This window comes from Lichenostomus cassidix, unplaced genomic scaffold (genome assembly GCF_008360975.1).
Source record: "Lichenostomus cassidix isolate B80296 unplaced genomic scaffold, HeHo_3.0 HiC_scaffold_40, whole genome shotgun sequence".
NCBI classification, from domain to species: Eukaryota; Metazoa; Chordata; class Aves; order Passeriformes; family Meliphagidae; genus Lichenostomus; species Lichenostomus cassidix.
Window position 1 is genome coordinate 1,320,908 of NW_028147459.1, and position 22,546 is coordinate 1,343,453.

At 57.0% G+C, this 22,546-nt stretch overlaps 1 protein-coding gene across 4 annotated transcripts in view; it reads left to right on the forward strand.

Moving 5' to 3' along the window:
* PACS1 (phosphofurin acidic cluster sorting protein 1) overlaps positions 1-22,546 on the forward strand; it is a 40,429-nt gene that overhangs the window by 9,014 nt on the left and 8,869 nt on the right. For all 4 annotated transcript variants that reach the window (XM_085046337.1, XM_085046336.1, XM_085046333.1 and 1 more), the window contains exons 5-18: positions 353-491; positions 1,962-2,053; positions 2,983-3,054; positions 3,830-3,889; positions 5,348-5,508; positions 7,823-7,889; positions 9,297-9,350; positions 11,223-11,314; positions 14,489-14,615; positions 15,759-15,863; positions 16,393-16,499; positions 17,837-18,012; positions 20,324-20,434; positions 21,623-21,725. In XM_085046337.1, coding sequence (XP_084902463.1) covers positions 353-491; positions 1,962-2,053; positions 2,983-3,054; positions 3,830-3,889; positions 5,348-5,508; positions 7,823-7,889; positions 9,297-9,350; positions 11,223-11,314; positions 14,489-14,615; positions 15,759-15,863; positions 16,393-16,499; positions 17,837-18,012; positions 20,324-20,434; positions 21,623-21,725 — 1,466 coding nt within the window. The remainder of the gene's footprint in view (positions 1-352; positions 492-1,961; positions 2,054-2,982; positions 3,055-3,829; positions 3,890-5,347; positions 5,509-7,822; positions 7,890-9,296; positions 9,351-11,222; positions 11,315-14,488; positions 14,616-15,758; positions 15,864-16,392; positions 16,500-17,836; positions 18,013-20,323; positions 20,435-21,622; positions 21,726-22,546) is intronic.

The following is a 22,546-nucleotide window of genomic DNA, read 5'->3' on the forward strand; positions in this document are numbered from 1 at the left end:
TGCTGCAGCTGCCCAGCAAGGGGGATTTAGGTACCCCATAGATAGATTTGGGTGCCACATAAGGGGGTCAAGGTGCCCCATAAAGGGCTCAGGGTGCCATTTGAGGGTCTCAGGGTGCCCCTTGGGGGTCTCAGGGGGTCTCAGGGTGGTCTCAAGGTGCCCCCCACCCATTTTTGGCACCCCCAGGTGCTGCAGCTGCCCAGCAAGGGGGGTTTAGGTACCCCATAGATGGATTCGGATGCCACATAAGGGGGTCAAGGTGCCCCATAAAGGGGTCAGGGTGCCATTTGGGGGTCTCAGGGGGTCTCAGGGTGGTCTCAAGGTGCCCCCCACCCATTTTCACGCCCCCCAGGTGCTGCAGCTGCCCAGCGAGGGCGGCCAGGCGCTGGTGCTGCACAGGGCGCTCAAGGAGCCGCTGCCCGTGGCTGAGGTCGGAGTTGTCGCGCTGTCCAGTCAGCCGGTGGAGCCCGAGGGGAAAGCCAAGGGCGCGGGTGGGAAATGGGGCTGGGGGCGGGTTTTAAATGGGGCTGGGGGCTTGAAATGGGGCTGGGGGCGGGAAATGGGGTGGGAAATGGGGCTGGGGGCGGGTTTTAAATGGGGCTGGGGGCTTAAAATGGGGCTGGGGGCGGGTTTAAAATGGGGCTGGGGGTGGGAAGTGGGGTGGGAAATGGGGCTGGGGGCTTGAAATGGGGCTGGGGGCTTAAAATGGGGCTGGGGGCGGGTTTTAAATGGGGCTGGGGGCACCGGAGGGTGAAATGGGGCTGGGGCGGGTTTTAAATGGGGCTGGGGGCACCGGGGGAAATGGGGCTGGGGGCTTAAAATGGGGCTGGGGGCGGGAAATGGGGCTGGGGGCGGGCTTTAAATGGGGCTGGGGGTGGGAAATGGGGCTGGGGGCTTGAAATGGGGCTGGGAAATGGGGCTGGGGGCGGGAATTGGGGCTGGGGTTGGGAAATGGGGTGCGGGTGGGAAATGGGGTGGGAAATGGGGCTGGGGGCACCGGGGGGTTGAAATGGGGATGGGGGGTGGGAAATGGGGCTGGGGGCGGGCTTGAAATGGGGCTGGGGGCGCGGGGGGACTGGCTTTAAATGGGGCTGGGGGCGTGAATGGGGGCTGGGGGTGGGTTTAAAATGGGGCTGGGGGTGGGAAGTGGGGTGGGAAATGGGGCTGGGGGCGGGTTTGAAATGGGGCTGGGGACAGGAATGGGGCTGGGGGACACCGGGGTGTTTGTCGCCCCCTCCCCACAATTAATTGCCCCTCCCCTAATTAATTGCCCCCTCCCCACATTAACTGCCCCCTCCCTACATTAACTGCCCCTCCCCACATTAATTGCCCCCTCCCCACATTAATTACCCCTCCCCACATTAATTGCTCCCTCCCCACATTAATTACCCCCCACATTAATTACCCCTCCCCACATTAACTGCCCCTCCCACATTAATTGCCCCTCCCCACATTAATTACCCCTCCCACATTAATTGCCGTCCCACATTAATTACCCCTCCCCATTAATTACCCCTCCCCACATTAATGCCCCTCCCCACATTAGTGCCCCTCCACATTAATTGCCCCGTCCCCACATTAATTACCCCTCCCCACATTAATTGCCCCCTCCCCTTTTTTGCCCCCTCCCCACATTAACTGCCCCTCCCATTAATTGCCCCCTCCCCACATTAATTGCCCCGTCCCCACATTAATTACCCCCTCCCCACATTAATTGCCCCCTCCCCATTTTTGCCCCCTCCCCACATTAACTGCCCCTCCCCACATTAATGCCCCTCCCCACATATTGCCCCTCCCATTAATTACCCCCTCCCCACATTAATTGCCCCCTCCCCATTTTTGCCCCCTCCCCACATTAACTGCCCCTCCCCACATTAATTACCCCCTCCCCACATTAATTGCCCCCTCCCCATTTTTTGCCCCCTCCCCACATTAATTGCCCCCTCCCCATTTTGCCCCAGACCGCTCCCCAGACCTGGACCAGGACTCAGAGGAAGATGAGGAAAGTTTCTCCTCAGAGCCTGACGGGAGCGACGATGCTCTGCCGGGCCAGGTGGGACCCCTCCCCAAATTGGGACCCCTCCTCAAATCCGGGACCCCTCCCCAAATTCGGGACCCTTACCCAAATTAGGGACCCTTACCTAACTCAGGGACCCCTCCCCAAATTGGGGACCCCTCCTCAAATTAGGGACCCTTACCCAAATTCGGGACCCCTCCTCAAATTGGGGACTTTTCCCCAGGTCTGGGACCCCTCCCCAAATTCGGGACCCTTTCCTAATTCAGGGACCCCTCCTCAAATTGGGGACCCTTCCTCAAACTGGGACCCCTCCCCAAATTGGGGACCCTTACCCAAATTCGGGATCCTTACCTAATTCTGGGACCCCTCCCCAAATTGGGGACCCTTACCCAAATTGGGGACCCTTACCTAATTCCAGGACCCCTCCTAAAATTCGGGACCCCTCCTCAAATTGGAGACCCTTACCCAAATTCGGGACCCTTACCCAAATTAGGGACCCCTCCCCAGTTCTGGGACCCCTCCCCAGATTCAGGACTTCTCCCCAAATTCAGGACCCTTACCTAACTCAGGGACCCCTCCCCAAATTGGGGACCCCTCCTCAAATTGGGGACCCCTCCCCAAATTGGGGACCCCTCCCCAAATTCAGGACCTTTCCCCAGGTCTGAGACCCCTCCCCAAATTGGGACCCCTCCCCAATTCGGGACCCTTACCCAAATTGGGGACCCTTACCTAATTCAGGGACCCCTCCCCAAATTGGAGACCCCTCCCCAAATTGGAGACCCCTCCCCAGTTCTGGGACCCCTCCCAAATTCGGGACCCTTACCCAAATTCGGGACCCCTCCCCAAATTCAGGACCCCTCCCCAGTTCTGGGACCCCTCCCCAATTCGGGACCCTTCCCCAAACTGGGGACCCCTTACCCAAATTCGGGACCCCTCCCCAATTCGGGACCCCTCCCCAATTGCAGGACCTGTTCGATGAGGAGGAGGAGCTGCCCAAGGGGAAGAAGGCGAGGAGGAAAGGGCCGGTGGGAGCCAGGGTGAGCGACTGGGGGAACAGTTTGGGTCTGGGGGCTCCCAGTTGGGTCTGGGGGGATCTCAATTTGGGTCTGGGGGCTCCCAGTGGGGTCTGGGGGCTCTCGATTTGCATCTGGAGGGTCTCAATTTGGGTCTCAATGTGGGTCTGGGGGCTGCCAGGATTGTGGGGGGTGGTCTTAGGGGGGTCTGGGGCCATTGGGATGGACATGGGGGGGTCTCAATTTGGGTCTGGGGTCTTAATTTGGGTCTGGGGGGTTCTGGGGTTGGTCCTGGGGGGTCTCAGGTGTCCCCTGGGGGTCTTGGATGTCCCCAAGGGTCCCTGACCCCCAATTGTCCCCAACTGTCCCCAACTGTCCCCCTCTGTCCCCTCTGTCCCCAAATGTCCCCAACTGTCCCCAATGTCCCCAACTGTCCCCAATGTCCCCAATGTCCCCAACTGTCCCCACCTGTCCCCAATGTCCCAACTGTCCCCAAATGTCCCCAACTGTCCCCAACTGTCCCCCAACTGTCCTCAAATGTCCCCAATGTCCCCAACTGTCCCCACCTGTCCCCAATGTCCCAACTGTCCCCAATGTCCCCAACTGTCCCCAACTGTCCCCAACTGTCCCCAATGTCCCCAACTGTCCCAATTGTCCCCTCTGTCTCCAACTGTCCCCAATGTCCCAACTGTCCCCAATGTCCCCAACTGTCCCCAACTGTCCCCAACTGTCCTCAACTGTCCCCAACTGTCCTCAACTGTCCCCAATGTCCCAACTGTCCCCACCTGTCCCCTCACAGCACCCAAACATCAAGCAGAAGTTTGTGGCTTTGCTGAAAAGATTCCGAGTGTCTGAGGAGGTAAGGGACAGGGAGGGGACAGTGGGGACATTGGGGACATTGGGGACAGTGGGGACAGTGGGGACATTGGGGACACTGGGGACATTGGGGACAGTGGGGACATTGGGGACAGAGGTGACAATGCCATTGATGTCCCCAGGGTGGCTTTGGTCTCAATCACGTGTCCCATAGGGGTGTCAGGCTGTCCCCAGAGTGCCCCCAGGATGTCCCCAGGATGTCCCCAAGTTGGTGACAATGCCATTTGGTGTCCCCAGGGTGGCTTTGGGCTCAATCACGTGTCCCTGGGGAGGTGACAGGGAGGTGACAGTGCCATCTGGTGTCCCTGGGGAGGTGACAATGGGTGACAGGAGGTGACAGAGGTGTCCCTGGGGAGGTGACAGGGAGGTGACAATGCCATCTGATGTCCCCAGGGTGGCTTTGGCCTCGATCACGTGTCCCCAGGGTGTCCCCAGGGTGTCCCCAAGGTGGTGACAGAGAGGTGACAACGCCATTTAATGTCCCCAGGGTGGCTTTGCTCTGGATCACGTGTCCCATAGGATGTCCCCAAAGTGGTGACAGTGCCATTGATGTCCCCATGGTGGCTTTGGCCTGGATCACGTGTCCCCAGAGTGTCCCCAGGGTGTCCCCAGGATGTCCCCAAGTTGGTGACAATGCCACTTGATGTCCCCAGGGTGGCTTTGGCCTGGATCACGTGTCCCTGGGGTGTCCCCAGGGTGTCCCCAGGATGTCCCCAGGGTGGTGACAGTGCCATTTGGTGTCCCCAGGGTGGCTTTGGCCTGGATCACGTGTCCCATAGGGGTGTCAGGCTGTCCCCAGGGTGTCCCCAGGGAGGTGACAATGGGTGACAGGAGGTGACAGAGGTGTCCCCAGGGAGGTGACAATGCCATTGATGTCCCCAGGGAGGTGACAATGGGTCTCAAGGTGTCCCATAGGATGTCCCCAAGTTGGTGACAATGCCATTTGGTGTCCCAAGGGTAGCTTTGGCCTGGATCACGTGTCCCCAGGCTGTCCCCAGGGTGGTGACAGAGAGGTGACAATGCCATTTGATGTCCCCAGGGTGGCTTTGGGCTGGATCACGTGTCCCATAGGGGTGTCAGGCTGTCCCCAGGGTGGTGACAGTGCCATTGATGTCCCCAGGGTGGCTTTGGCCTGGATCACGTGTTCCATAGGGATGTCAGGGTGTCCCTAGGATGGTGACACTGCCATTGGTGTCCCCAGGGAGGTGACAATGGGTGACAGGAGGTGACAGAGGTGTCCCCAGGGAGGTGACAGTGCCATTGATGTCCCCAGGGTAGCTTTGGCCTGGATCACATGTCCCTGGGGAGGTGACAGAGGTGTCCCCAGGGTGGTGACAATGCCATTTGGTGTCCCCAGGGTGGCTTTGGACTCGATCACGTGTCCCTGGGGAGGTGACAGAGGTGTCCCCAAGTTAGTGACAATGCCATTTGGTGTCCCCAGGGTGGCTTTGGACTCGATCACGTGTCCCCAGCCCGGATCCGCGCCGTCGCCGAGGATTTGGATGAACTTTACGACTCTCTGGAGATTTTCAACCCGAGTGACAGTGGGGCTGATCTGGATGACACTGACAGCGTGCTGAGCACCCCCAAACCCCGCCTCAGGTACCCCAAAAACTGCCCAAAATCACCCCAAAAATATCCTAAAAACTGCCCAAAATTACCCCAAAAATACCCCAAAAACTGCCCCAAAACCAGCCAAAAATTACCCCAAAAATGCCCCAAAATCACCCCAAAAACTGCCCCAAAATATTCCAAAAACTGCCCAAAAATCACCACAAAAACTGCCCAAAAATACCCCAAAAATACCCCAAAAACTGCCCCAAAAACTGCCCAAAAATACCCCAAAATCACCCCAAAAACTGCCCAAAAATCACCCCAAAAATACCCCAAAAACTGCCCCAAAATCAGCCCAAAAACTGCCCCAAAATCTGCCAAAAATTACCCTAAAAACTGCCCCAAAATCAGCCCAAAAACTGCCCCAAAATCACCCCAAAAATACCCCAAAAACTGCCCAAAATCACCCCAAAAATACCCCAAAAACTGCCCAAAAATACCCCAAAAATACCCCAAAAATATCCCAAAAACTGCCCAAAAATCACCCCAAAAATTGCCCCAAATCACCCCAAAAATACCCCAAAAGTGCCCCAAAATCACCCCAAAATCACCCTAAAATCATCCCAAAAATACACCAAAAATATCCCAAAAACTGCCCCAAAATCACCCCAAAAACTGCCCCAAAATCACCCCAAAAACTGCCCTGAGCACCCCAAACCCCGCCTCAGGTACCCCAAAAACTGCCCAAAATCATCCCAAAAACTGCCAAAAAATCAGCCAAAAATTACCCCAAAATATCCCAAAAACTGCCCCAAAATCACCCCAAAAACTGCCCTGAGCACCCCCAAACCCCACCTCAGGTACCCCAAAATAACCCCAAAATCACCCCAAAAGTACCCCAAAAATATCCCAAAAACTGCCAAAAAATCAGCCAAAAATTACCCCAAAAACTGCCCAAAAATCACCCCAAAAACTGCCCAAAAATACCCCAAAAACTGCCCAAAAATACCCCAAAATCACCTCAAAAACTGCCCCAAAATCAGCCAAAAATTACTCCAAAATACACCAAAAACTGCCCCAAAAATATCCCAAAAATCAGCCCCAAAAATACCCAAAAAATCAGCCCAAAAAGTGCCCTGAGCACCCCAAAACCCCGCCTCAGGTACCTCAAAAACTGCCCAAAATCACCCCAAAAATATCCCAAAAACTGCCCAAAACCACCCCAAAATCACCCCAAAAACTGCCCCAAAATCACCCCAAAAACTGCCCAAAAATACCCCAAAAATACCCCAAAACCTGCCCCAAAATCAGCCCAAAAACTGCCCCAAAATCAGCCAAAAATTACCCCAAAACTGCCCCAAAAATACCCCAAAAACTGCCAAAAATTACCCCAAAAATACCTCAAAAACTGCCCAAAAAGTCACCCCAAAAATAGCCAAAAAATCGCCCCAAAAATCACCCAAAAATCATCCCAAAATCACCAAAAATCACCCCAAAAATCACCCCAAAAACTGCCTAAAATCACCCAAAAATAACCAAAAAACTGCCAAAAAATCACCCCAAATTCGCCCCAAAATCACCCCAAAAACTGCCCAAAAATCACCCAAAAATCACCCCAAAAACTGCCCTGGGGACACCATGTCCCAGTCTCCCCAGTCCCTCCCAGTCCCTCCCAGTCCTCCCAGTATCTCCCAGTCTCTCCCAGTCCTCCCAATCTCTCCCAGTCCCTCCCAGTTCCCCCAGTCCCTCCCAGTGCTCCCAGTCCCTCCCAGTTCCTCTCCCAGTCTCTCCCAGTTCCCCCAGTCCCCCCCAGTGTTCCCAGTATCTCCCAGTCTCTCCCAGTCCCTCCCAGTATCTCCCAGTATCTCCCCAGTTCCCCCAGTCTCTCCCAGTCTCCCTAGTCTCTCCCAGTCCCTCCCAGTATCTCCCAGTATCTCCCCAGTCTCTCCCAGTCCCTCCCAGTCCCCCCCAGTCCCTCCCAGTTCCCCCAGTCTCTCCCAGTCTCTCCCCAGTCTCTCCCAGTACTCCCAGTATCCCACTGTCCCCCATTCCTCCAGTATCTCCCAGTATCTCCCAATCCCCCAGTCCCTCCCAGTCCCTCCCAGTCTCTCCCAGTCCATCCCAGTCCATCCCAGTCTATCCCAGTCCCTCCCAGTTCCTCTCCCAGTCTCTCCCAGTCCCTCTCTCAGTCCCCCCCAGTCCCTCCCAGTCTATCCCAGTCCCCCCCCAGTCCATCCCAGTCCCTCCCAGTACTCCCAGTCCCTCCCAGTCCCCCCCAGTCCCTCCCAGTCTCCCCAGTCCCTCCCAGTCCCTCCCAGTCCTCCCAGTCCTCCCAGTCTCCCCAGTCTCCCGCTCTCCCCAGGCCGTTTTTCGAAGGTCTCTCCCAGTCGAGTTCCCAGACCGAGATGGGCAGTGAGAGCATCAACCTGGTCAGTGCGACTGGGGAAACTGGGAGGGACTGGGAGGGACTGGGAGGGACTGGGAGGGACTGGGAGGGGATTGGGATGGACTGGGAGGGACTGGGAGAGACTGGGGAGCGACTGGGAGGGACTGGGATGGGCATTGGGAGGGACTGGGAGGGAACTGGGAGGGACTGGGGGGGACTGGGAGAGGGACTGGGATGGACTGGGAGGTTACTGGGAGTACTGGGAGGGCACTGGGGACAAATGGGAGGTTGGGGGGGGCACTGGGAGCACTGGGAGGTTACTGGGAGGGCACTGGGGGGTTACTGGGAGGGACTGGGGAAGCACTGGGAGTACTGAGGGGTGACTGGGAACACTGGGATGGACTGGGAGGGACTGGGAAGGACTGGGCGGGCACTGGGGGGTTACTGGGAGCACTGGGAGGTTACTGGGTGGGACTGGGATGGACTGGGAGCACTGGGGGGTTACTGGGAGGTTACTGGGAGGGCACTGGGCTGTTACTGGGAGGTTCTGGGGGGTTACTGGGAGCACTGGGAGGGACTGGGTTGGACTGGACAGACACTGGAGGGTTACTGGGAACACTGGGAGGGCACTGGGCTGTTACTGGGAAGGGCTGGGAGGTTACTGGGGGGTTACTGGGAGCACTGGGAGGTTACTGGGAGCACTGGGAGGTCACTGGGAGGTTACTGGGGGTTACTGGGAGCACTGGGAGGTCACTGGGAGGTTACTGGGGGTTACTGGGAGCACTGGGAGGTTACTGGGAGGGACTGGGATGGACTGGGCAGAGACTGGGGAATTACTGGGAGGGGCTGGGGGGTTACTAGGGGGTTACTGGGAACACTGGGAGCACTGGGCTGTTACTGGGAGGCTACTGGGAGCACTGGGAGGGACTGGGCTGTTACTGGGAGCACTGGGAGGTTACTGGGAGCACTGGGAGGTTACTGGGAGCACTGGGGGGTTACTGGGAGCACTGGGAGTACTGGGGGGTTACTGGGCTGTTACTGGGAGCACTGGGAGGTTCCTGGGAGGACACTGGGGAAGCACTGGGAGCACTGGGAAGTTACTGGGAGCACTGGGGGGTTACTGGGAGGGCACTGGGCTGTTACTGGGAGGGCCTGGGAGGTTACTGGGGGGTTACTGGGAGCACTGGGAGGGACTGGGCTGTTACTGGGAGCACTGGGAGGTTACTGGGAGCACTGGGGGGTTACTGGGAGCACTGGGGGGTTACTGGGAGGACACTGGGGAAGCACTGGGAGCACTGTGAAGTTACTGGGAGCACTGAGGGGTTACTGGGAGCACTGGGAGGTTACTGGGAGCACTGGGAGGTTACTGGGAGCACTGGGAGGTTACTGGGAGGTTAGTGGGAGCACTGGGAGTCATTTGGGGTCTCCTCTCCCCTCTCCCCTCCCCCAGGCAGAGGCAGGACCTCGCCGAGCCCCCGAGGAGGGGCAGGAGCCCGAGGGGCTGGTGAGACCCCAAAATACACCCCAAAAACCCCAAAATACACCCCGAAATACACCCCAAAATACACCCCAAAACTGCTCTGAGACCCCAAAATACACCCCAAAATACACCCCGAAATACACCCCAAATAACCCCAAAATACACCCCAAAATACACCCCAAAATACACCCCAAATAACCCCAAAATACACCCCAAAATACACCCCAAAATACACCCCAAAATACACCCCAAATAACCCAAAATACACCCCAAATACACCCCAAAACTGCACCCCAAAATACACCCCAAAACTGCCCTGGGACCCCAAAATACACCCCAAAAACCCGAAAATGCACCCCAAAAACCCCAAAATACACCCTAAATAACCCCAAAATACACCCCAAAATACACCCCAAAATACACCCCAAAAACCCCAAAATACACCCCCAAAACCCCAAAATACACCCCAAAATACACCCCAAATAACCCCAAAATACACCCCAAAATACACCCCAAAATACACCCCAAAATACACCCCAAAATACACCCCAAAAACCCCAAATAACCCCAAAATACACCCCAAAATACACCCCGAAATACACCCCAAAACTGCCCTGGGACCCCAAATAACCCCTGAGACCCCAAAAACCCCAAAAACTGCCCTGGGACCCCAAAAACTGCCCTGGGACCCCAAATAACCCCTGAGACCCCAAAAACTGCCCTGAGACCCCAAAAACTGCCCTGGGATCCCAAATAACCCCAAAAACTGCCCTGAGACCCCAAAATACAGCCCAAAACTGCCCTGGGACCCCAAATAACCCCTGAGACCCCAAAAACTGCCCTGAGACCCCAAAATACACCCCTGAGACCCCAAAAACACCCCTGAAACCCTAAAAACCCCAAAAAATGCACCCCAAAACTGCCCTGGGACCCCAAAACTGCATCCCAAAACTGCTTTGAGACCCCAAAAACTGCCCTGGGACCCCAAATAACCCCAAAAACTGCACCCCTGGGACCCCAAAAACCCCAAAACCTGCACCCTGAAACTGCCCTGAGACCCCAAAAACCCCAAAATACACCCCTGAGACCCCAAACTCACCCCTGAGACCCCAAACTCACCCCTGAGACCCCAACATCTGCACCCCAAAACCCCCCCTGCCCCAATTTTTGGGGTCTTTTCCCCCCAAAACCCCCAAATTTTCGTGTTCCCTCCCCATTATTTGGGTTTCCCTCCCCTAATTTTTGGGATTCCCTCCCTATTTTTGGGATTTTCTCCCCATTTTTTGGGGTTTTTTTCCCCATTTTTTGAGGTCCCCTCCCCAAATTTTCATTTTCCCTCCCCAATTTTTGGGATTTTCTCCCCAAATTTTCATTTTCCCTCCCTATTTTTTGGGGTTCTCTCCCATCTTTTGGGATTCCCTCCCCATTTTTTGGGGTTTTCTCCCCAAATTTTCATTTCCCCTCCCCAAATTTTGGGATTCCCTCCCCAAATTTTCCTTTTCCCTCCCCATTTTTTGGGTTTCCCTCCCCATTTTTTGAGGTCCCCTCCCCAAATTTTCATTTCCCCTCCCCATTTTTGGGATTCCCTCCCCATTTTTTGGGGTTTTCTCCCCATTTTTAGGATTCCCTCCCATTTTTTGGGGTCCCCTCCCCATTTTTTTGGGTTTTCTCCCCATTTTTCGGATTCCCTCCCCAAATTTTCATTTCCCCTCCCCATTTTTGGGATTCCCTCCCCAATTTTTGGGGTCCCCTCCTCAAATTTTCATTTTCCCTCCCCATTTTTAGGATTCCCTCCCCAAATTTTCATTTTCCCTCCCCATTTTTTGGGGTCCCCTCTCCATTTTCGGGATCCCCCCCAATTTTTGGGGTCCCCCAGCCCCTCCTGTGCCCCCCCAGGACCCCCGGGGTGACCCCGAGCCCCCAGCAGAGCCCCCCGAAAAGATGAAGACCCCCCTGAAGGGCAGCAAGGGGGAGGCGGCGTCGCCCCGGTGAGACCCCAAAATCGGGGAGACCCCAAAAATTTGGGGGTTTTGGGGTGTTTTGGGGTCACCGTTGGGGGGATTTGGGGGATTTTGGGATCCCTGGGGGGATTTTGGGGGTCCTGGGGTGGATTTTGGGGTCCCTGGGTGGGTTTTGGGGTCCTGGGGGTGTTTTGGGGTCACCATTGGGGGATTTGGGGGAAAATTTGGGGTCCTGGGGGAGTTTTTGGGGGTCCTGGGGTGGATTTTGGGGTCCCTGGGGGTGTTTTGGGGTCACCATCGGGGGATTTGGGGATTTTGGGATCCCTGGGGGCATTTGGGAGTCCTGGGTGGGGATTTGGGGGAATTTTGGGGTCTTGGGGGAGTTTTTGGGGTCCCTGGGGAGTTTTGGGGTCCTGGGGGTGTTTTGGGGTCACTATTGGGGGGATTTGGGGGGAATTTTGGGGTCTTGGGGGAGTTTTGGGGTCACCATGGGGGGATTTGGGGGAAAATTTGGGGTCCTGGGGGAGTTTTTGGGGGTCCTGGGGTGGATTTTGGGGTCCTTGGGGTATTTTCTGGGGTCTCTGGGATGGATTTTGGGGTCCCTGGGTGGGTTTTGGGGTCCTGGAGGTGTTTTGGGGTCACCATCGGGGGGATTTGGGGGAATTTTGGGGTTCTGGAGGAGTTTTTGGGGTCACCATTGGAGGGATTTGGGGGAATTTTGGGGTCCTGGTGGGAATTTTGGCATCCTGGGGTGGATTTTGGGGTCCTAGGGGTGGATTTTGGGGTGCTGGGGGTGTTTTGGGATCGCCAGCGGGGGGATTTCAGGGCAATTTTGGGGTTCCTAGGGGGATTTTGGGATCCTGGGTGAGTTTTTGGGGGTCCTGGGGTGGATTTTGGGGTCCCTGGGGGTGTTTTGGGGTCACCATCGGGGGATTTGGGATTTTGGATCCCTGGGGGATTTTGGGGTCCTGGGTGGGGATTTGGGGGAAAATTTGGGGTCTTGGGGAAGTTTTGGGGTTCCTGGGGGTGTTTTGGGGTCACCATTGGGGGATTTGGGGGAAAATTTGGGGTCCCTGGGGAGTTTTTGGGGTCTTGGGGGATTTTGGGGTCACCATTGGGGGATTTGGGTGAATATTTGGGGTCCTGGGGGAATTTCTGGGGTCCTGGGGGAGTTTTTTGGGGTCCTGGGGGGAGGTTTGGGGGGAATTTTGGGGTCCTAGGGGGATTTTGGGGTCCCTGGGAGAGTTTTTGGGGGTCATGGGGGAGTTTGTGGGGTCCTGGAGGTGTTTTGGGGTCACCATTGGGGGGATTTGGGGAGAATTTTGGGATCCCTGGGGGAATTTTTGGGGTCCCAGGGGTGGAAATTGGGGTCCTGGAGGAGTTTTTGGGGGTCCTGGGTGGGAATTTTGGGGTCCCTGTCATATTTTTTGGGATATTTTGGCTGGTTTGGGGTATTTTTGGGTATTCTTGGGGTATTTTGGGGTTATTTTGGCCAGTTTGGGATATTTTTTGGGCTATTTTTGGGTTATTTTTGGGTTATTTTGGGTTATTTTTGGGTTATTTTGGGTTATTTTGGTCGATTTGGGATATTTTTTGGGGTATTTTAGGGTTATTTGGGGTTATTTTGGCAGATTTGGGATCTTTTTGGGTATTTTTGGGTTATTTTTGGGTTATTTTGGCAGATTTGGGATATTTTTTGGGGTCAGGGTTGGATATTTTCGGGTATTTTGGCAGATTTGGGTTATTTTTGGGTTATTTTTGGTTATTTTGGCAGATTTGGGATATTTTTTTGGGGTATTTTCGGGTTATTTTTGGGTTATTTTGGCAGGTTTGGGATATTTTTGGGGATATTTTGGGGTATTTTGGGGTTATTTTGTCCAGTTTGGGATATTTTTTTGGCTATTTTGGGTTATTTTTGGGTTATTTTGGCAGATTTGGGATATTTTTGGGGGTTATTTTGGGTTATTTTTGGGTTATTTTGGCCGATTTGGGATATTTTTTCGGTATTCTTGGGGTATTTTTTGGGGGTTTTTGGGTTATTTTGTTCGGTTTGAGATATTTTTTGGGCTATTTGGGGTTATTTTTGGGTTATTTCAGCAGATTTGGGATATTTTTCAGGGTCAGGATTGGACATTTTGGGGTATTTTGGCAGATTTGGGCTACTTTTGGGTTATTTTTGGTTATTTTGGCAGATTTGGGATATTTTTTTGGGGTATTTTTGGGTTATTTTTGGGTTATTTTGGCAGGTTTGGGATATTTTTGGGGAAATTTTTGGGGATATTTTTGGGGAAATTTTTGGGGATATTTTTGGGTATTTTTGGGTTATTTTGTCCAGTTTGGGATATTTTTCGGGTTATTTTGGGTTATTTTGTTCAGTTTGGGATATTTTTTGGGCTATTTGGGGTTATTTTTGGGTTATTTTGGCAGGTTTGGGATATTTTTGGGGATATTTTGGGGTTATTTTGTCCAGTTTGGGATATTTTTGGGGTTATTTTGGGTTATTTTTGGGTTATTTTGTTCAGTTTGGGATATTTTTTGGGCTATTTGGGGTTATTTTTGGGTTATTTCAGCAGATTTGGGATATTTTTCGGGGTCAGGGTTGGACATTTTGGGGTATTTTGGCAGATTTGGGTTATTTTTGGGTTATTTTTGGTTATTTTGGTAGATTTGGGATATTTTTTTGGGGTATTTTCGGGTTATTTTTGGGTTATTTTGGCAGATTTGGGATATTTTCGGGTATTTTTGGGTTATTTTTGGGTTATTTTGGCAGATTTGGGATATTTTTTTGGGTATTTTTGGGTTATTTTGGGTTATTTTAGCTGGTTTGGGGTATTTTTGGGTTATTCCAGCAGGTTTGGGATATTTTTTGGGTTATTTTGTTCAGTTTGGGATATTTTTTGGGCTATTTTGGGTTATTTTTGGGTTATTTTTGTCCAGTTTGGGATATTTTTCGGGGTCAGGGTTGGACATTTTGGGGACACTGCTCACCTCCTGTCCCCCCAGGCAGGACACAGTGCCACCCCCGGGCAGGGGACACAAGGGGACACTGCTGACCCTCTGTCCCCTCAGGCAGGACACAGTGCCACCCCCGGGCAGGGGACACAAGGGGACACTGCTGACCCTCTGTCCCCTCAGGCAGGACACAGTGCCACCCCCGGGCAGGGGACACAAGGGGACACTGCTGACCCTCTGTCCCCTCAGGCAGGACACAGTGCCACCCCCTGGCAGGGGACACAAGGGGACACCGCTGAGGGAACGAGGGACAGCGCGGGGGGAGAGGAGTCCGGAGGGGGAGAGACCCCCGGAGGGGGACAGAGCCACGGTGCAGGTGACACTGAGGGACATTGGGGACATTGGGGACAATGGGGACAATGGGGATAATGGGGATAATGGGGATAATGGGGATAATGGGGACACTGGGGACATTGGGGACATGGGGATATTGGGGACAATGGGGACGTTGGGGACAATGGGGACACTGGGGACATTGGGGACATTGGGGACACTATGGGACATTGGGGACAATGGGGATAATGGGGACTATGGGGACACTGAGGGGACAATGGGGACAATGGGGATAATGGGGACAATGGGGACACTGAGGGGACAATGGGGACACTGGGGACATTGAGGGGACAATGAGGATAATGGGGATAATGGGGACATTGAGGGGACATTGGGAACAGCGGGACAATGGGGACACTGAGGGGACAATGGGGATAATGGGAATAACGGGGACAATGGGGACAGTGGGGATAATGGGGACAGCGGGACAGTGGGGACACTGAGGGGACAATGGGGACATTGAGGGGACATTGGGGATGGGGGACAGGTGACACTGAGGGGACAATGGGGACAGTGGGACAATGGGGACAGCGCGGGCGGGAACGGCTGAGAGGAGTCCGGAGGTGTCCCCAAGGTGTCCCAGATTGTCCCCCACGTGTCCCCAGGGTGTCCCCAGGGTCCCCAAGGTGTCCCCTCACTGTCCCCTCGCTGTCCCCTCGCTGTCCCCTCGCTGTCCCCTCAATGTCCCACTGTCCCCAGGGTCCCCAAGGTGTCCCCAAGGTGTCCCCGCAGTGTCCCCACAGTGTCCCCTCAATGTCCCACTGTCCCCAAGGTGTCCCAGATTGTCCCCAAGGTGTCCCTGCAGTGTCCCCAAGGTGTCCCAGATTGTCCCCCACGTGTCCCCAGGGTGTCCCCAGGGTCCCCAAGGTGTCCCCTCACTGTCCCCTCGCTGTCCCCTCAATGTCCCGCTGTCCCCAGGGTCCCCAAGGTGTCCCCAAGGTGTCCCAGATTGTCCCTAAGGTGTCCCCAAGGTACCCTGGATTGTCCCCAAGGTGCCCCAGATTGTCCCCACGGTGTCCCCTCAACGTCCTGCTGTCCCCAAGGTGTCCCCAAGGTGTCCCCAAGGTGTCCCCAAGGTGTCCCCAAGGTGTCCCCAAGGTGTCCCCTCGCTGTCCCCTGTCCCCAGGCTCCGCGGCGGGCGCTGGCCGAGCAGCTGGCAGTGGCTTTGGGCTCAGAGTCAGGATTGCCCGAAAGTGTCATCCTGGTCAGCGCTGGCGAGTGGCAGGGACAGGTAGGGGACAGGAATGGGGACAAAACCCAAAAATGGGGGGAAAGACCCAAAAATGGGGAAAAAACCCCAAAAAATGGGGGAAAAAACCCATAAAATGGGGAAAAAACCCCAAAAATGGGGAAAAAACCCCAAAAATGGGGAAAAAACCCCAAAAAATGGGGGGAAAACCCCAAAAATGGGGGGAAAAACCCAAAAAAATGGGGGGTATTTTGGGGTGGTTTTGGGGGGTTTGGGGTTATTTTGGGGTGTTTTGGCGCATTTTGGGGTGTTCAGGGTGTTTTTGGGGTATTTTGGGGTGTTTTGCGTTATTTTGGGTGTATTTTGGGGCATTTTGGGGTATATTTTGGGTTATTTTGGGGTATTTTGGGGTGTTTTTGGATTATTTTGGGTTATTTTGGAATGTTTTTGGGATATTTTGGGGTATTTTGGGATATTTTGGAATGTTTTTGGGATATTTTGGGGTGTTTTTGGGATATTTTGGGGTGTTTTGGGGTGTTTCGGGGTCCCCCTGACTGTCCCCTCCCCGCAGTGGGTGACAGAGCTCCTGCTGGCCCAAGGTGTCCCCGTGGTGGCCACGGTGGGGGGAGGGGAGCTGCAGGCCGCGCTCGGCGCCATCCTGACCAGGATCCAGCGGCTGTGAGTGACATCACCTGTCCCCACCTGTCCCCAACTGTCCCCAACTGTCCCCTCACCTGTCCTTACCTGTCCTCACCTGTCCCTGCCTGTCACTCACCTGTCCCCATCTGTTGCTCACCTGTCCCCTCACCTGTCCTCACCTGTCCCCAACTGTCCTCTTACCTGTCCTTACCTGTCCCCAACTGTCCCCTCACCTGTCCTTCACCTGTCACCTCACCTGTCCCACCTGTCCTCACCTGTCACTCACCTGTCACTCCCCTGTCACTCCCCTGTCCCCACCTGTCCTCACCTGTCCCTCACCTGTCCCCTCCCATCACTCTCCTGTCCTCACCTGTTGTTCACCTGTCCCCACCTGTCCCACCTGTCCCCTCATCTGTCCTCACCTGTCCCTGCCTGTCACTCACCCGTCCCCACCTGTCCTCACCTGTCGCCACCTGTCCCCTCACCTGTTGCTCAGCTGTTGCTCACCTGTCCCCACCTGTCCCTCACCTGTCCCCCCACCTGTTCCTGCCTGTCACTCACCTGTCCTCACCTGTCCCTCACCTGTAATTCAACTGTCCCTCACCTGTCCCTACCTGTCCCCTCCCATCCCCCGCCTGTCACTCCTGTCCCTCACCTGTCCCTTCACCTGTCCTCACCCTGTCCTCACCCTGTCCCCACCTGTCCTCACCTGTCCTCACCTGTCCCACCTGTCCCCACCCATCACTCACCTGTCCCCTCACCTGTCCCCACCTACCACTCCCCCATCACTCACCTGTCTGTCCCTCACCTGTCACTCACCTGTCACTCACCTGTCCCCTCACTTGTCCCCTCACCTGTCCTCACCTGTCCCTGCCTGTCCCTCACCTGTCCCCATCTGTTGCTCACCTGTCCCCTCACCTGTCCCCACCTGTCCCCCACCTGTCACTCTCTCATCACTCACCTGTCCCTCACCTGTCCCCTCACCTGTCCCTGCCTATCACTCCCCCATCACTCATTTGTCCCTACCTGTCCCCTCACCTGTCCCCTCCCATCCTTCACCTGTCCCTCACCTGTCCCCTCCCCTGTCCCTTCACCTGTCCCCCACCTGTCCCCTCACCTGTCCTCAACTGTCCCCTCCCATCCCTCACCTGTCCCACCTGTCCCACCTGTCCCCTCACCTGTCCCCACCTACCACTCCCCCATCACTCACCTGTCTGTCCCTCACCTGTCCCTCACCTGTCCCTCACCTGTCACTCACCTGTCCCCTCACCTCTCCCACCTGTCACTCCCCCATCCCTCACCTGTCCCTCACCTGTCTCCTCACCTGTCCCCTCCCATCCTCACCTGTCCCTCACCTGTCCCTACCTGTCCCTCAGGTGTCACTGCTCGGCGCTGCCCCCGCGGGTGCTGAAGGTGGTTGCCGTGGGCACAGCCGGTTACCATGGCAACCTGCTGAGGAGCTTCGTGCGTCACCTGGGCACACCTGGGGCACACCTGAGCCCCCGCGGGCCCGACTGGCTCAACCTGCTGCGCTTCCTCATCGTCCCGCTGGGTACCTGGGCACACCTGGGGACACCTGGGGACACCTGGGGACACACCTGGGCACACCTGGGGGTCACTTGGACACACGTGGGGTTACCTGTGACACACCTGGGCACACCTGGGGTTACCTGGGAGGCATGGGACATACCTGGGATACACCTGAGGTTACCTGTGACACACGTGGAATTACCTGTGACACACCTGGGCACACCTGGGCGCTCTTGGGGATACCTGGGAGGCATGGGGCACACCTGGGATACACCTGGAGTTACCTGTGACACACCTGGGCACACCTGGGGGGCATGGGGGACATCTGGGGCACACCTGGGCACACCTGGGCACACCTGGGGCACACCTGAGCCCCCACGGGCCCGACTGGCTCAACCTGCTGCGCTTCCTCATCGTCCCGCTGGGTACCTGGGCACACCTGGAGGCACCTGGGGGGCGTGGGGGATACACCTGGGCACACCTGGGGTTACCTGGGACACACCTGGGACAGCTGGGGGTCACTTGGACACACCTGGGGGACATGGGGGACACCCGAGGTTACCTGTGACACACCTGGGGATACCTGGGGGACATGGGGGACACCTGTGCCACACCTGTGACCAACGTGGGCGCTGTTCCCAGGTCCCCACCTGGTGGCACAGCACCTGAGCACACCTGGGGGATGTGGGGAACACACCTGGGCACACCTGGGGTTACCTGTGACACACCTGGGGGGCATGGGGGACACCTGGGGCACACCTGGGGTTACCTGTGACACACCTGGGGATACCTGTTACACACCTGGGGGTCACTTGGACACACATGGGGGACATGGGGGCACCTGGGACACACCTGGGCACACTTGGGGATACCTGTGACACACCTGGGCATACCTGGGGATACCTGTGACACACCTGTGACCCACGTGGGCGCTGTCCCCAGGTCCCCACCCGGTGGCACAGCACCTGGGCACACCTGGGGGATGTCGGGGACACACCTGAGGTTACCTGTGACACACCTGGGACACACCTGGGGGACATGGGGGACACCTGGGGGACACCTGAGGTTACCTGTGCCACACCTGGGCACAGCTGTGACACACCTGGGGGGCATGGGGGAGACCTGGGACACACCTGGGGGTCACTTGGGCACACCTGGGCACACCTGGGGGGCATGGAGGACACCTGGGGCACACCTGGGGTTACCTGGGACACACCTGGGCACACCTGTGACACATCTGGGCACACCTGAGGTTACCTGTGACACACCTGGGCACACCTGGGGGGGCATGGGGGACACCTGGGGTTACCTGTGACACACCTGGGCACACCTGGGGTTACCTGTGACACACCTGGGGATACCTGTGACACACCTGGGGGGCATGGGGGACACCTGGGGTTACCTGTGACACACCTGTGACACACCTGGACTCACCTGGGCGCTGTCCCCAGGTCCCCACCCGGTGGCACAGCACCTGGGCACACCTGGGGGATGTCGGGGACACACCTGAGGTTACCTGTGACACACCTGGGACACACCTGGGGGACATGGGGGACACCTGGGGCACACCTGAGGTTACCTGTGCCACACCTGGGCACAGCTGTGCCACACCTGGGGGGCATAGGGGAGACCTGGGGCACACCTGGGGGTCACTTGGACACACCTGGGCACACCTGGGGGGCATGGAACACACCTGGGGCACACCTGGGGTTACCTGTGACCCACCTGGGCACACCTGAGGTTACCTGTGACACACCTGGGCATACCTGGGGTCACCTGGGCACACCTGGGGGGGCATGGGGGACACCTGGGGTTACCTGTGACACACCTGGGCACACCTGGGGGTCACTTGGACACACCTGGGGGGCATGGGGGACACCTGGGGGACACCTGGGGTCACCTGTGCCACACCTGGGGGTCACTTGGACACACCTGGGGGACATGGGGGACACCTGGGGGACACCTGAGGTTACCTGTGCCACACCTGGGCACAGCTGTGACACACCTGGGGGGCATAGGGGAGACCTGGGGCACACCTGAGGGTCACTTGGACACACCTGGGGGGCATGGAGGACACCTGGGGCGCACCTGGGGTTACCTGGGACACACCTGGGCACACCTGTGACACATCTGGGCACACCTGAGGTTACCTGTGACACACCTGGGCATACCTGGGGTCACCTGGGCACACCTGGGGGGGCATGGGGGACACCTGGGGTTACCTGTGACACACCTGGGCACACCTGGGGGTCACTTGGACACACCTGGGGGACATGGGGGACACCTGTGACCCACCTGGGCACACCTGTGACCCACGTGGGCGCTGTCCCCAGGTCCCCACCCGGTGGCACAGCACCTGGGCACGCTGGACAGTCGCTATGGCTCCTCCTTCCTGGATCCCACCTGGCGGGAGCTGTTCGGCCGCAGCGAGCCTCCCGCCGCAGGTACGGGGACACTGTCACCTGGGTGTCACCTCGGTGTCACCTGGGTGTCATCTGAGTCATCTGTGTCACCTCAGTGTCACCTCAGTGTCATCGGTGTCACCTGTGTTACCTCAGTGTCACCCCGGTGTCACCTTGGCGCCACCTGTGTCACCTCAGTGTCACCTGTGTCATCACCTGTGTCACTTCGATGTCACCTCCTGGCCCTCAGTGTCACCTCAGTGTCACCTCGGTGTCACCTGTGTCATCTCCTGTCCTTCAGTGTCACCTCGGTGTCACCTCAGTGTCATCTGTGTCACCTGTGTCACCTCAGTGTTGCCTGAGGTCACCTCAGTGTCACCTGGTGTCACCTGTGTCACCTCCTGTCATTCAGTGTCACCTGTGTCACGTCCTGTGTCACTTTGATGTCACCTCGGTGTCACCTGTGTCACCTCCTGTCCTTCAGTGTCACCTCAGTGTCATCTGTGTCACCTGTGTCACCTCAGTGTCACCTGTGTCGGTGTCACCTGTGTCACTTCAGTGTCACCTGTCTCACCTCAGTGTCACCTGTGTCACCTCCTGTCCCTGGTGTCACCTCCTGTCCTTCAGTGTCCCCTGGTGTCATCTCTTGTCCTTTAGTGTCACCTCCTGTCCCTCAGTGTCACCTCCTGGTGACATCCCTGTGTCTCCTGGGGGGGAAAGAAGGGGAGGTGACCCTGCAGGTGACACCCGGGGGGTCGGGGATGTCCCCAGGCTGTCCCCAGGCTGTCCCCAGGTGTCCCCAGGCTGTCCCCAGGTGTCCCCAGGTGTCCCCAGGTGTCCCCAGGCTGTCCCCAGGTGTCCCCAGGTGTCCCCAGGCTGTCCCCAGGCTGTCCCCAGCTGTCCCCAGGGTGTCCCCAGTGTGTCCCCAGGGTGTCCCCAGGCTGTCCCCAGCTGTCCCCAGCTGTCCCCAGCTGTCCCCAGGCTGTCCCCAGGTGTCCCCAGGTGTCCCCAGACTGTCCCCAGGTGTCCCCAGCTGTCCCCAGGCTGTCCCCAGGTGTCCCCAGGTGTCCCCAGGCTGTCCCCAGGATATCCCCAGGTGTCCCCAGGGTGTCCCCTGGATGTCCCCAGGTGTCCCCAGCTGTCCCCAGCTGTCCCCAGGCTGTCCCACAGGTGTCCCCAGGGTGTCCCCAGGTGTCCCCAGGTGTCCCCAGGTGTCCCCTGTCCCCGCAGAGCCGTTCAGTGTCACCGGGCGCATCCTGGCCTACGTGGCAGGGGCTGCGGTGACAGTGGCACTGCCGGTGGCCGAGGCCATGCTGACCTGCAGGGACAAGTTGTGAGTGGGGACAGCGGGGCGGGAGGGACCTGGGGACATTGGGGACAACGGGGACATTGGGGACATTGGGATATTGGGGACATTGGGGACATTGGGGACATTGGGGATATTGGGGACATTGGGGACAGCGGGGCGGGAGGGACGTGGGGACGTTGGGGACATTGGGGACACTGGGGACAGGGGGGATATTGGGGACATTGGGGACATGGGGGACATGGAGGGGACATGGACATGGGAGGGACACTGGGGACACTGGGGACATTGGGGGACATTGGGGACAGCGGGGCGGGAGGGACGTGGGGACAATGGGGACATTGGGGACATGGGGACATGGACACGGGAGGGACACTGGGGACATGAGGATGTTGGGGCATTGGGGACATTGGGGACGTGGGGACATGGGGACATGGAGGGGACACAGACACGGGAGGGACATTGGGGGACATTGGGGACATGGAGGGACATGGGGACATTGGGGACAGTGGGGACATTGGGGACATTGGGGACATTGGGGACATTGGGGACATGGGGACATGGACACGGGAGGAACATTGGGGACAAGGAGGGACATGGGGACAGGAGGGGACATGGGAGGGACATGGAGGGGACAGGAAATGGGGGATATTGGGGACATGGGGACAAGAGGGACACTGGGATGGGGACAGCAGGACATGGGGGGACACTGGGGACACAAGGCAGTGGGGACATGGGGGACATGGGACACTGAGGTGGCCTGGCACTCAGCGCTGGGGACATGGGGACAGTGACACGGGGAGGGTGGCACTGGGCACGGGGACATGGGACAGTGACATGGGGACAGT